Source organism: Tauraco erythrolophus, chromosome 5 (assembly GCF_009769465.1).
Source record: "Tauraco erythrolophus isolate bTauEry1 chromosome 5, bTauEry1.pri, whole genome shotgun sequence".
Classification (NCBI taxonomy): domain Eukaryota; kingdom Metazoa; phylum Chordata; class Aves; order Musophagiformes; family Musophagidae; genus Tauraco; species Tauraco erythrolophus.
In genome coordinates this window covers 65597978-65613329 of record NC_141469.1, presented here as the reverse complement: position 1 = coordinate 65613329, position 15352 = coordinate 65597978, and the positions used below count along the sequence as shown (strand labels likewise).

Below are 15352 nucleotides of genomic sequence, written 5' to 3'. Positions count from 1 at the left end.
TTTCTTTTTGTGATGTTCTGTAATGTCCAGATTTGTTAAAAGTAAAGCACACTGTCACTCCGCTGGGGAAAAAAAATAATCAACTTATTTAAAAAGTTTATGTTAAATCCTTCTTTCCTTACATGTTTAATGTGCAGACCTTGAAACCTTGTTTGGCCTACATGTTCCTTTCAACATACCACCATTAAATTGTGGAATTTGCGTAAAGTTGGAATACTCTGTGTTGTCTATAAATTACACTTCTGTCCTTTACTGAAATAAAGCTTTGGATGAGATATTTATGAAATTTTTACCAGATAGACCACTTTAAAGAGTAAACACTGGTAACTGTCTTATCCCCTTTGATTTAGCTTGTTTGTTTTACTGGAGTTCTTCTTCCCTTGGAACTACCCCTCATTTCCTAGAACAATGAGACAGACTATTTGTGCCATGGTACAAGGTTTCAGGCTGAGCAATGAGTGGCTAGGACTAAGGTACCATGAAACTGCCATACTGAGAAGAGTGACTGTGCCTTAGCTTATCCTTTTCTGGACTCAAACACATTGCTAGCTCTTTTTCTTTTTGATAACGAGAACTACTGCTAGCTGTGATGCTCACCTGACCTTGTTGTGTATTTCTTAGACAAGGACGAGTGTTCGAAGGACAATGGTGGCTGCCAGCATGAGTGCATCAACACAGTAGGAAGCTATGTTTGCCAGTGCCGAAATGGATTTGTGCTACACGAAAACAAACATGACTGCAAAGAGGGTAAGTAGTAAGGTATTTAACAGTTGATTATACAACTGTCTTGCAAAGACAAAGTCCTTCGAAAGAAAAGAAAGGAAAGAAAAAGATCTTCATAATGGAGGCTTAGAAATTTGGGCTTAAGCACTCCCCACTCCACTTTCTCTGTCCTCTCCATCCCAATCATTTGTGTGTGGCTGAGTTTGAGGTCCACAAGAATGCAGTTCGGAAAACTTGGGATTGTTGGCAGGGAGCGGTCCTATTAGTTGTGCTGTGAAATGTAGAACATTTAAATTTGTGATATGCTATTTATCTAATACTGTGTTAAGCACAGGTATAGTTTCTGGAGAGAGGCCTGGTAAAGTTGTCATTTGCTCCTATCAGTATCAGTTAGTTTCGTTGTAGTCAGGTTGAAAGTGTATCCACCCTTTCTGGATTTATTTTAGGGAACATATTCAGACAATCTAAATTCCAGTCAAGTCCCTATGAATCTTCCTTCCCATTTGCTGTCTCAAGATGTGGCTACCTCCAAGAAAGCAGTGGGCTTTGGGGCTTAAGTAGAGTTTAGATTTTCTGCAAATGAACTTCAATTATGCAATAACGTGAGCTACTGTAATTTCTCAGGGCTGTATTCTAGCATGGATTTAATTTGTGAATAAAGATGTGCCCTGGGTGAATCACTTGCATTTTCACTGGTGTTGGAATGATATTACTGCCTCTAAAAAATTCTCGTTGAATAATTCTCTATTTATAAAGCAATTTGAGATTCTTAAAAAACTAAATACAAACATGAAACTAGTTGCTTCCTTGCCTTCTGTGAGTTTTAGTTCTTTGTATTTATTCACAGAGATGGACTTCTAGTGATTCAGTTATGATGTGAATGACTAAGCTGCTGTTGGTACATACAGTTTAGTCTTGGCTGTTCTCTAGTTGCCTGTGTGTCTCTAGAAACTGGTTTAGAAATCAAAATGATTACTCTGTAGCTGCAGTATGAAAATTAGCAAGAAGAGAGAAAAAAATTGTTCAAGAAATACCACTTGAAGTTGGAGTAGCAAGATTTCTCATACGGATTTTCGTACTTATTTGTGTGTAGAATGGGGGAATAGCAAAATATTCAATTAAATTTTATTTAAGTATTTAATTATTAAGTATAAAGTATTAATACTTACATATATTCCTTTATAACATTTTTTTTCCAAAAAAAAAAAAGCACCATCCATTGTAAATAACTGTGTGTTTCACAATCAATAAACAAGCATCCTGTGTTCATTGCCATAGAGTGTTTGCCAAAGGGGAAGAACATGATAATGCATACTGCATGCTTAGCTGTCTTCCTAAGATCTTTTCCATTCAGTGGGTCCTCTGACAAAAAAAAAGGAGTACTTTTTCTGCCTACCTCTGGATGTAGACCCTCAGACTAACTGCTGTTATCCGTGTTGGCACAGCTGAGTGCGAACAGAAGATCCACAGTCCCAATGGCATCATCACGAGTCCCAACTGGCCGGACAAGTATCCCAGCAGAAAGGAGTGCACGTGGGAAATCAGTGCCACCCCTGGGCAGAGAGTTAAATTGGTAAGTCTCTGCCTACCCTTCCTTTTTCTCTTTTCTTCCACCCAACCTGCTTCTCTCTAATGACTACTCAATGATGCAAAACTGTTACTAACCTTTACTATGAGTTTGCAGCTCAAAAGAAAACAGTTTTAAAAACTTGCTGACTCCTGTCCTTTCCTGGCCTGCTGGGGCTACTCAGTGTCACAGACCTGTGAATTTAAGTTTGTGGTGATTGTAAATACTCTGGACAGCAAAGGGCAGGAGGAATACTTTCCTCTTGTCAGACTTTACTACATCATTGTTGCAATTAATAACATTTTGACAAATATGGCAGAGGCCATTTATGCAAACTCCAATATATAGAACAAACAAAAATAGAAGTTATGAACCGTCCTCTCCACACACTTTTTGCATTTCTGTATCGTACTTTTTGAGGAGGAAGAGAAGATATAAAAAACAAGAATCTGGACTTCTCATGTAGAAGTGGCTCCAAATGTTAACATAAGTAGAAGAGCAGCCTAAGTCGAGTTAAGTGACCTTTGTGTCCAGCTGGCTGAGGACAGTGCTAGTGGCTGAAGGTAGGCTAGTAGAGCTTAGGGAGCTTTGCAGATCTACTGAGGTTACTAGCCTCTGTACAAAGCCGAAGGCAGGGACCTGCCCAGGGGCTTTTTTGCTTTGAATTCAGCCTTAGTGTTCCTTCAGCCAGAGTACTCAGGGGACAGCCACAACAAAAGCTGATCTTACATATTTTAAAATCTGATAAATTATTTTAACAAATATTTTGGAGTAAATAAACTTAAGAAGAGATGTGTCTGCTTCAGAGAGGTAGAAGCAATAGCCAAGATTGATTCAGAGGTGAAAAGGATGTTGTAATCTCACAATTGCTGACCTTAGCCTAAACTGTAACCCCTGTTAACTGGTGCTGATGTGGGATTGTGTGTTGATTGCTGTTCATCAGAAGTAAAATGGTTAAAATGTTCAGGGTGATGCAGGGCCTGCAGAAAATGTGTGATGTGCATGCTCTGTCCATTCAAAGGGTGAAAACAGGTTTTTGATTCAGATGGCCTTTCTGCTGCAAGCCTTCTGAGCAAGCCTTTGTCATCTTGGCTGAATAAACCAAAACCAGCCAGGCATGAGCACATTACTGTAAAAGTTTTTTTCAGGACTTCTAACCTCAGCAGACAAATTTCTTTTTTTTTTTTTTGTGAAATATCACATGGTCTGTTTTAAAAGAAAAGTTTTTTAATTGGCTTTTGCCAGCGAATTGGAAAAATTAGACTTAGCTTTACTAGATAGTATTTTCAAAAATACCTCTATGATTTAAAGTCTAAAATCTGCTTTTCTGTGCAAGTCAGTAGGGTCAATCTACCAAATTCTGTCTGTATAGTATCTTTAAAGTCTGTCTAGTACAGCAAGGTGCCATATCAGTAATATTAATAATATTAATGCCAGACTTCTACTACAGATAAATATCTTTTCTTGGATTTTCACACTGTATTTTACACTTCGCATTTTACTTAGCCAAACTGAATAAGGAGATAATTGATTTCTTCATAGTAACAAACCACATGAATTGTGAGGCTGTGTTTCATTTTTTGAGATGGGTGTGTGTACAGAAACTAATCTTTTGTTGTGATTGCTCTCACTCTGATAATCATTAAAAAGTCTCTTCCTGAAAAGACTAAAGTTAAGCATTTGGTATGATTAAGAAGCCTATGAAAAAACGGGCATGCACTTCAGAATTTTTAAATGAAATGCGTAGATAAAGATGGCTTTGAAAATGTATGTAGTAGAGAGAGAGTTTTCATAACCTAATCAGCCGGATGTTTATAAGAGACAGATTTAAGTGTCCCATTCAGGCAGCTATCCGTAAGTGCCACCAACATATCTACTCAGTTGAGTGCTATAGATAGAAAGGGCTGGATGTTCAGAAGCTACATGTAACATTTCTGAATGCCATTACTGCTAATGAGATGACCAAAATGAGGGCTGTAGCCGTGGTGGGGTAGGTATTCAAAAGTATTTGTCCCAGGAAGATGGAGTGTGACTTAATTATACTACCAACTTTATTAAATCTTCTGTGAAGTCTCTTGGCAACAGCTCTTCAGTCATGTTCAACCTGAAGGAAAGTTCTATTCTTTCAAGCCTGCTCTTAGTCTACTTCTGGGAACTGACTGCTTTTTAAAAAATGCAGATAGTCTCTGGGTATATTAAAATATTAGGCATTTTGAGCTTTTAGAGAATATGAAGATTTGCTTTTTCCTTTAAAAAACACATTCCTTTGATTCTCTTTGTAATTGCTAGAAACACAATAGATTTAGAACTTTTTTCTGTTCTTCTTTGTGGTACCCAGTATAACACGTACTGTCCCCCTGCATGCTTAGGAATCCCAGTGAGAAGTCAAATATGAAAGACAATGGATGTGTCATACAGTTCATGGTGAGAAGTGCTTTCTAGAGAGTGATCTTTTTATATTGATGAGAAGTGAGCAAAACTGATACAGTTTTCCTCTGAAAGAAAAGGAAGTTCTACAGGCTGCTCTTGGATCATATCTATTGCTCCTGTTGATTCCAAGTTGGCTTGACTCAATTCTATATTTAACTAACTCCCTTACAGTTAGTCTCTCAGCTTTCTGGGCTTTTTTTTAATCCATCAGATTTTATATGGGTATAAATGACAACACGTACTTGGCATCATAAAAGTAGGATGGCTGACTACAATTTAAGAGCAGCAGGAGGGACCGCTGTACAGCTGTTTTCACTGCCTCTGCAGTTTCATTGCCTTAATAAAACCTCCAAACTTCCCTGTGAAATGAACCTACGTTTACTGTAACATACAACTCTTCACTTTTCACAAAACAAAAGTGTTATTCTGAATATTCCAGTTCTTTGGGCAAAAGACTTTGCATGAGCTCTTTATATTTCATTTAAGTCAGTTGTTAAAGTAAATTACCATCACATTTCACACTGGCTGGATTCCAGAAGGGATTCAGTAGGTCAGATTTGCTTTAATGTATCAGGTAGAATGCATAATTGTGATATTTGCTCAGTAATTGACAGTTCAGCTTTATTCCTTTTAATTATTGCTTCTTAATCCTTTAGTGTGGTTTTTTTTCATAAACAGGCAGCGTTTATAAACTCATGGCAGCGTTTATACTTGGTGCTTTTATGCTATTTTGTTGAACAAAACAGATTTTGAATTTCACCTTAAATTGTAGGTTATTTGTGAAAATTTACAAAGATGTGTATGTGTATTGCCTTCTCAGTGTTTACATGAGAGGAAATTACCAGGGTTTAAGCTTTAGATTTCTTGTTGAAATGTATCCCTTGTCAAAAAGTCTGATCTGAAATCTCTTAGACGTCGTCTTGAATTAATTTGTTTGTACCAGTCCAGTCTTGGAGGACACTTTCATATTTGAAAAGCAGGTATTAGTTGTGTGTGTTTTAGCAATTTCTGTAGGGTATGGCATAGAACTTTTGGAAACGCCGTTGGTTGGGAACTCTAAGTTTGAGAAATTTAAATTCCAAAAATTTTTGAAAGTAAGTTGGCCAGGCTCTGCTCCAAACGAATTTCAACTTAAAATTTTTAATAGACTCGAATTTGTTCTTACAAGCTGCCATGAGCACTAGGAGAGACTGAGAATCTCAAGGAGCACAGAAACTAAGATATTTTGAAGTGTAAGCAAAACATCACAGATTTGAAATGAAGTGAAGTTTGTAGAGCCCGATTTGTGTTCAAACCATGGAAGAAATGTGGATTTTCTTGGGAGAGCTGAGGACAGCAAAAGAGTCTGATGAAGTTTTTTTTTTTTATAAACAATGAACATAATTTAGCTATTTTTCACAATAATTTCACTAGCGAAAATGTGATCTTAGCATAAAGGGTGCAGCCTGTATTTTTGTTAGTGTAATGCTAATAAAAATAGATCTTTAGAAAATAGATTAGAAATATCACTTTCATGCATAAGCTTTCATGTGAAAAAGTCATTCTCAAAGGCTTTAGTAGCAGTGTGAGGTAAGTTTAAAAAAAAAAAGAGTGCATCATGTTTTGCAGATGTTTCACTCAGTTCTCAGCTATCTGAGGAACCTATAATTTCCTGCTTTTTGTTGTTTTGAATGTTCTGTGAAATTTAGAATAATCCTATGAACAGTGCAAATTCAGCAGAAAGGCCGCAACATTCTGGATTTAATATTCTGTTATGGATATTCTTTGCCTATAAAGATTCTAATCCTTTTCCTTGTGACGGATGATGCCGTCTTAAAATTCACTGTCTTAATTATTATTCCACTTCCTTATTCAAAGCTATGGGCTTGTAGAGACAATAATGCTACATCTATCATCTTCACTATATCTGCTTTGTATTCAGAAACTTACTAACAAGAACTTGTGTACCTTACAAATACAGGAAATGCAGTACTACATTGAGTCATTTTGCCTTTTTTTTTTTTTTTTTCCCCTGCAGACCTTCAATGAATTTGAGATAGAACAACATCAAGAATGTGCTTATGACCACTTGGAAGTGTTTGATGGTGAAAGTGAAAAATCACCAATTCTAGGACGCTTATGTGGCAATAAGATACCAGATCCTCTTACTGCTACTGGAAACAAAATGTTTCTCCGCTTTATTTCTGATGCATCAGTTCAAAGAAAAGGCTTCCAAGCAACACACTCTACAGGTCAGAAAATCAGGATGTGCTTTACTAATAAATTCCCCTTTATTCTTTAGTGGAAGATATTCAGGGATTTCTTTTATAGGAATGGAATGAGTTAACAGATAAGACAATGTTACAACTAAATCTAACAAAAACTTAAGAACAGTAGGAGAAGTCTGAGGCTGCCAAAAGTATTCTCCAATATTTTAGATGTTTCTTTCCCCTTCTCTCTCTTTCTCTCATAGGTAAGTGATTAGAAGATTTTGAAATAGAATCTGATAAAAACAAGATATTGGCATAGAAAATCAAAGAGAGATTTCTTAGGATTCATGCCATTAGTTCGTAAAAGATTCATTAGCTTTTCATTGTATTTGTAATGGCAATGCTTTACGGGGGCATGTGATGCACCTCCGTTACTTTCCTGTTCTAAGTTAAATAAAAGTCTGGGATTTGTGTGAACAGCTATTACTTTCCTGTAGAGCTAAAAAGGAAAGACAAGCCGAAGAAGACAAAACAGTAGCGAAAACATTCTTAACACCTTAAGAATATAGTCTCCTTCACATTTAACATTTAATTTTGTTGTTTGACAGAAATCGCTGATATGTGAAAATAGTGATTTTCACTATTTGCAATTGCGTTAATAGATTTCTCGAGACATTTTTATAGTGCGTGCAGTATTTCCCTGAAGTTGCTTGGCTTACAGTGGCCCCTAGTGCTAAATCTCTGAACTTCCACTCCTTGCTGTAAAACGAGGGATTTGGGGTTTGTCTGTCTTTACTTTCCAAAGTTAATTCATCCAGTATTTGGCAATAAATATGAATGCATATAATATTTATAAAAATCTGTTCCACTAGAACATAACGTTTACTGGCAGATAGCAGTAATTAATAGAAGATAGTAATTAAGGTGATTAGTCACTATTAATACCATTTGATATTATCCAGAGTATTCATCAAGTTGATGTATTGTGACCAGCTAACAAATCCTCATATATCAATGTTTGCATTTTCTCTTTTTTCCCTTCTGCTTTTTTAAGAATAATTCTAAAACTTTGTTAATTTAATTTGTCTTTCAGAGAAACACAGTAGGCAATAGTATATAAACCATTCAGTCTCCATAATCTGGCGTGGAAAATGCAAAGTTTAGCTACCTGTAATTAATTTTTTTTTTCTTGTGGGAAATCCTCTTTTACAAGCATGTCACTGTTTGCCTTCCCTACCGCAGTAACTTCTCTTAGATGGAAAATTAGATAGAAATGATAATAATTACTCTTTTTTAAATTACCTCAGGGCAAATAGTTAAAGGTCAGAACTCTTGTTAGAAACAAGAGTTGTAAAACTACTGTCTCATTTATTCTTCTTACTTTCAATTTCCAGAATTGGAGTAGTCATTATCTTGAAAGAAGTTCAAATTTATATTCTTTAACTTCTAAAAATTTCTAGTTATGTTATGACTTGCTGGAATTTCCCTCATATATATTTATCTGCTGAGTTTTATGTGCCTTAACTGTAAAAACTTTCCTAGCATGCATAATAGTGCTTTTATGAGAAAGTCAATAAAATCTGCCCAGTTTTTAAGAATGTTGTAAAAATTATAAAGTTTACTTCCTTAAGAGAGGACGTCTATTTCTATTGACTGCTGTTGCAAAAACAGCTCGCTAATTTGAACAACACATCACCAGCACATGCTTTCAAGCACTGTTTGAGTGAGGGACAACTCAAATCTTGCAGCCTTTTCCTGCAATCTTGAGCCAATCACAGATGCTCTGTGGGAATTTTACCTCTGTGTTTTGGACACACGTGAATAAATAGATACCTAACAAGCGTATAGACAGTGGATTGTAGTTCCCTATTTTATTTTTTCTAGAAAATAATAATAAACAGTATGCAATGGAAGTAGACAAGGATGCTCTCAGTCGTGCAATTGTTTGCTCAAATCCTCAATCCCTTCCCTTCCGAGCTCTGGGCAGAACTCACTCATTAAAAGGATGTAACAGCAGAGAAAGAATAACTGGATCCTATGCCCAAAGGTGTCTGTGCTGCTGTATTCCTGGCATCTTCATGATTTAGAATAATAGAATCATACAATGGTTAGGGTTGGAAGGGACCTCAAAGATCACCTAGTTCCAACCCCCCTGCCATGGGAAGGGAAACTCTCCGCTACACTAGGCTGCCCAAATCCTCATCCCACCTGGCCTTGAACACCTCCAGGGATGGGGCATCTCCAACTTCTCTGGACAACCTGTTCCAGTGCCTTACCACCCTCAGAGTGAAAATTTCTTTCTTATATCTGATCTAAATCTCCCCTCTTTCAGTTTAAAGCCATTGCCTCTTGTCCTATCACTACACGCCCTTGTAAAAAGTCCCTCCCAGCTTTCCTGTAGGCCCCCTTTAAGTACTGGAAGGCTGCTATAAGATCACCCCGGAGCCTTCTCTTCTCCAGGCTGAACAGCCCCAGCTCTCTCAGCCTGTCTTCATAGCAGAGGTGTTCCAGCCCTCGCATCATCTTTGTGGCCCTCCTCTGAACTCGCTCCAGTAGCTCCATGTCCTTCTTGTGCTGGGGACTCCAGAGCTGAACACAGTATTCCAGGTGGGGTCTCACGAGAGCAGAGTAGAGGGGCAGAATCACCTCCCTCAACCTACTGGACATACTTCTTTTGATGCAGTCCAGGACACGGTTGGCTTTCTGGGCTGCCAGCGCACATTACCGGCTCATGTTGAGCTTCTCATCCACCATCACTCCCAAGTCCTTTTCCTCAGGGCTGCTCTCAATCCATTCTCCGCCCAGCCTGTACTTGTGCATGGGATTGCCCTGAACCATGTGCAGGACCTTACACTTGACCTTGTTGAACTCATTAGGTTCTCACAGACCCATTTCTCCAGCCTGTCAAGGTCCCTCTTGACCTCTTATTTTAGTAGATCCTGATGATGATGTTGATTTCCCTTCTGTGACACTTTTTGACTATACTATCCAAATACCAAATTTCCATTGAATATTTAGAAAAACAGGATAAAATTGTAGTAGCAGTGACAATAAAGTTTAAAAAACCAGATTGGATAGAAGGCTTCCCCATGTGGTGCAAAATTATGAAATGCTGTTTTTGAAGTGCAAAAGAGTTTTAGACAGAGATTCAGTTATATTTTCCCTCTTGGAAAAGACATAACCCATTCAGAAGGAGTTTACAAAAATGCTCCTGACAGAACATTAAGCATCATTGCTCAAGGAGTGATTTGGTTGCTCTGACACAGGCATCTGGTTCCCTTCTGGATGGCCTCATTTATGGTGCCTGGCCCCTAGCCACTGCGGCAGGAGGTTGCAGGTCTGCTGTAGGTCCCGTTCCTCTCTGTTAACTCTGGGAGGATCTTTCTGACAAATTTGGGCATCTCAGATGTCACTCAGTTTAGGATACGGTGTCACTTCCAAAATGACTGTAGTATTTCAGTATGGCAGTACTGAATCAAATTTATAATCTTTTTTCACTAATTCAGATAGTGTGCATTTAAGATTTTCCCATCTGCCCTGCCTGTTAAGCAGGTAAGAGACTACTGTTTGATTTGCTCTTATGTTTGTGAGATGTCTAAAAGCCCCTAGAAAAGTCAGGAAACAAGAACGTTTTTTTTGTTCCTTAGCTGATCTAGAATAAAGTCTTTCACCTAAATCTGTCAGATCAGCAGCATTTTACGAGTCAGACGTATTTCTTTACAGTCAGATGCGTAGATCATACCTACAGCAGAGCAGACCCAGCACAATGGGAAAGCATGATGGTGGGTGCAGCTAAGTCAGTTCTGGTGTCAAGGCTGAGCAAATACTGCTGTGTGCACTGCTCTCTTCTCTGCAGACCCGTCTCAGCCTGTCCCTCAGGTTCTAATGCAGTGCTGCATTGTGCAGGCTGCATGTAGACTTTTGAAACTGTAACTTAATCCTTAAGAAATGGAAAATTTCACTTGTAATTTCTAAAATCAATACTTTATCCTAAAATAGAAGGCTATAATCCATGGTAGAAGGGCAGAGGAAAGGCAATTACCAGTTTTTCCTGTTGCTAATATGGCTACGACTTCCCTTTAAGCTCTTGTCCACTGTAGCAAGCAGAGGGAACCAACACAGACCGTTCATTAAATGTTTTCTCCTTAACAACTGTTTTATGTCTGAAGCAGGGAGATGTTCTTACTATTGGCAGCAGTGCAGTCAAGAAAAAAAAAGTAGTACATGAAATCAAGAATAGAAAAAAAAGGAAAAAATCAGTAAAGTAGAAAACCAATGAGAAATAACTGTTTGAACTCTCATTTACAGATTTGCTTTATCATCTGCTCTTATCTGTTCTTCAAAAGCAAAAAAAAAAAAAAAATTGGATTGAACAACAGGATTACTCTACCTAAATAATTTGTATTTCCTGCTTTGATTCCTTTATTTTCTTATAAAGAAAAACACCATGTTTTTAAAATATAAGGATTTGCTCATTACTGTCATTAATTCCCAGCTGAAATGTGACTCCTCACAATATAACATGGCAATTGATCGTGTTTAGTGTAGGTGGAGTCCATGACACTGATATCAAATTCAAATTATTAATTCACCAAAACTTATAAATGTTTGAGTCTTGCAATTTGTTTCGGTTATGATAAAATGATCTATTTATAATAGCTGCCTTTGATCAAAATGCAGATAGCATTATCTGTTCATTTATTTGTAAAAATTTAGTCTAAACTTGTGAATATCAGGTTTTGGTTCAAGCTCATTTGCACTTCATGTTTTTATGAGTGCTATAAGGGATGGATTGTTCTTGATGAGAAACAAGAACAAAATTATGCTGTTTTCACTGAAATCTTTGTAGCTGTAAAGAAAAAAAGCCCCCACCCATCTCTTGGAAACATAATAAACAAGACATTTTTTTCTTTTAAGTACAGTTTTCATCTGTTGTTGGTTGCATTGTAATAGAACTTTTAATTGGCAAATGCATAACACCTGTATGTTTAAGTTACTGTAGAAGCTGAATTCACTGGCTATTTAGGATAAAATACTAGTTTTAATTATAGCTGCTGAACATATTTAGAAAGGATGAAGTAGTAGCTGCTGGTTTGTTGGTTTTCGGGCTTTTTTTTTTTTTTTTTTTGTTCAGCACGTTTTCGGCATCTTCTGTTCTCCTTGAGTGAACTGGCTAAAGAATAGCTTATTGGACTATACAGTAAAGTTCATTCATTAAATTATGAAGGTTTTAAGCAGTTATAAATAAGCTCTAAAGCAATACGTACATTTTACTGCTATGTACAAAAATGTACTGAAAGTACTGCTTTGGCATAGGGCAAGGATCTCCAGCTCAGGACTTGCTTCAAGAGCTATAAGACTTTGTCTGGTAGTAGCAGCTTTCTCCTGGTGTGATCTTTTGCAGAGAAAGACCCATTGACATCCACGAACTATGCAGCAAACAAGCTAGAGATCTTGACAGTGGTGTTTAGTACTGAGCTGGATGTCCAGGCACTGCATGGTGGTTAAAGCCGACACTTACAAAACATGAGACTTCTGCACTAAATCACTCACTACACATGTGCTAGAGCTGATCCGCCCCTGCCACTTGCAGACGATGTCATTAACCCACATGGAAAAGTTTTCACCACTGAAATGTGGATGCCCCCCTTACAGCACTTGTCTTGCTGCCCACAGGCACCTCCCAAGTGCCTACCTGAAGAATGCCCTACCTCTTGAACCACATTGCTTACAACTTTGGTGTTCCCTTCCTTTTGGTCTTTCACTTGAAAATTACAAAATATGCTCAAATATCTGTAGTTGTAAAATAGAATTTATATAGGGAAACTAAAAATGATGGATTTATATTCATACTGAGCAGTACTTCACTCTGTGCTGTGTTTGATTGACCTGCTTGTGGCATAAAAATGCACTCAGCCTGAATTAGATTGGGCACCTATGAAAAGAAAATGCTAATTTGCACTGAATAAGCTTCTTTGTCCTTATTTTTTTTCCCCTGTTTAGAGTGTGGGGGTCGACTGAAAGCTGAAACCAAGCTCAAAGATCTGTACTCTCATGCTCAGTTTGGCGATAACAACTACCCAGTTCAGGCAGACTGTGACTGGCTCCTGGTGGCAGAGCGTGGCTATCGGGTGGAGTTAATGTTTCAGACTTTTGAGGTGGAAGAAGAGGCAGACTGTGGTTACGATTACGTGGAGCTCTTTGATGGTCATGATAAGACAGCTGTGAGACTTGGTCGATTTTGTGGATCTGGGGTAAGTAACCAGGTACTAAAGTTTTGCTTTTTATTTCCACAACAAAAAGAAAAAGAAAGTCAATGGAGAGGAAGAAAAGGGACAAGCGGGGATGAGGTTCAGTTACTACATCTTATAATGAAGATACTAGATTATCTGCTCAAGATTTTTTTTTTTTTAATGTAAATTTGCAGACTTGTAGTACAAACATTCCCTTGAAATATTTTCAACAATAAATATTCTTATCTAGTTTTTGACCAAAATGTTATAGTCTTATGTTAAGCTTTGGGTAGCTGGCAGTGGAATCTTTATTGGCACTCCAAAAAAAGTTAACAGCATTTTCCCTTAAAGAGAGAGAAACACACTATTGTTGAAAATTATCACATTAAAGTTCTTTCAATTTGAATGAGGAAGCCACATTTCTCAGGGAGAGGGGAGCTTAGGAAGCATTTATAATATGCTCATCTACTACTTAAATTTTTTTTCAGGAAAAAAAAGTGCTCCTAAACTGTGTGATTAATATGGGCCTTAAGATAGCCCTGTCATCCCAAATGCATCTCTGACAAGTTTTGACTGAGACACAGAGGAAATTGGCCAGGTGACATCCTGAAAAGGATGTATCCTCTTTCTCCTTTTAGACTTGCATTCTGTTGGCTGCCTCCCTTGAGAAAACTGGTGCGATGATCCCCCAAGTCCTCATCAATTCTTTATATGCATGCAAATGAAGCACACTTTCATACATGCACTCTTTTCCTAGATAAAAGGTTTGAAAGGCTCTACATGAGATAGTATGAGCTCTTAATTAACCACATGACACTTTTTGTATTCAGTCACAGTGCTGGATCAAACATCTCAGTCGTTCAGATGAGTTACCTGTAAGCTGGCTTAAATTCTTTTAGGGCATTTTTTGAACACTTGAAGATGCAGGAAAGGTGCTGTCACTGAACTGTAGGCAATATATTACAAGAGAAATGTTGCAGCTGAACCTAGCATTTACTAATTTACACAAAACAATACTTTTCTTTGCAAGTTGTTCTATTTTAAAAGTAGGAGGGCAGCAAACTGGAGAACAGTCCAACCTCGGTCTGAATTTTTTTTTTTTTTTTTGGAGGGGCAGGGGGAGGTGGAGGTAGGTGATTTGGTTAGGTTTTGTTGTTATTTTGGTTTGGTTCTGGTAAGATATGGATGAATGACTTCAGAGGCCATTCCAAAGCAAGCATATAGGAACGACGGAATTAAATAGAAAAGCTATTGAAAGCAAAATCATCCAAGCTGAAGTGGGAAAAAGGCACTGTTAATATACATTACCACCTTCTTAACTTCAGAAAAAGAATTTGACAGTTCAGCTGGTACTTCTGATCAATGTGCTTCAGTAATAAAACAGGCTATCATGAGGGCTCTATCATAGAAGACATCTGGGAAGGACTAAATAATGAGGAGCTTTGTTCTCTTCGTCTTATAAGAAAAGATTGTAGAGATACTCAATACAAACTGAATACGAAAGAGAAATATCCATAAGAAAAAAAATGTGAATGAAGGATATAAATGCACAGAGCGGACAGATAATTTGTTTGTTTATTCATTTATTTTAGCCACCAGAAGAAATTTATTCAGCAGGGGAAACTCTTTTACTTCACTTTCACACTGATGATACAATCAACAAGAAAGGATTTCATATACGATACAGAAGTATAAAATATCCAGATAGTGTGCACACCAAAAAATAACACAAGAACCTCTATGCCAGAAAAGGAGAGTGAGAAAGAAAGAACGCACAGTGGCAAGGAAGGAAGAAGGCGTGTCTTTTTTTTTAAAACTGAAGTTATTAGCACAAATGTTTTGTATGAGTTCAGTTGAAAATGATGACTTATGAGACCAGAGACTGAAATAAAATTAAAAAAAAAAATCAGCTATCCCAGTGGAATAGGAAAGATGATGATGTGCGGGCTCCATACTTGACTGTCTCTGCAAAGCTTGTGAAAGAACTTTGCATGCAGGGAGAATATAAAAGCTTTTGTTCATGGTTTGACATTTGTCATAGATGTGTGCAGATTCAATCAGTTGTATTCAGAGGAAGTGACCCTGCAGACCGTTCTTCCTTCTGACAATTGTATGGTGTCCAGGAGGAAAAAAAGCTCTTTCAGGTCACACACTCAAAATACTGTCCTTATATCTAGTTGCTTTGACGTTGTATCCTGCATACGGTGTGT

The 15352-nt window shown here is 37.5% G+C and overlaps 1 protein-coding gene across 1 annotated transcript in view; it reads left to right on the top strand.

Moving 5' to 3' along the window:
* The window catches only part of TLL1 (tolloid like 1), a 137478-nt gene extending 122609 nt beyond the window's left edge, over positions 1-14869 (top strand). Inside the window, exons 17-21 of the mRNA XM_086611521.1 lie at positions 622-747; positions 2169-2296; positions 6738-6951; positions 12913-13163; positions 14735-14869. Coding sequence (XP_086467647.1) covers positions 622-747; positions 2169-2296; positions 6738-6951; positions 12913-13163; positions 14735-14869 — 854 coding nt within the window. The remainder of the gene's footprint in view (positions 1-621; positions 748-2168; positions 2297-6737; positions 6952-12912; positions 13164-14734) is intronic.
* Positions 14870-15352: the final 483 nt, after the last annotated feature.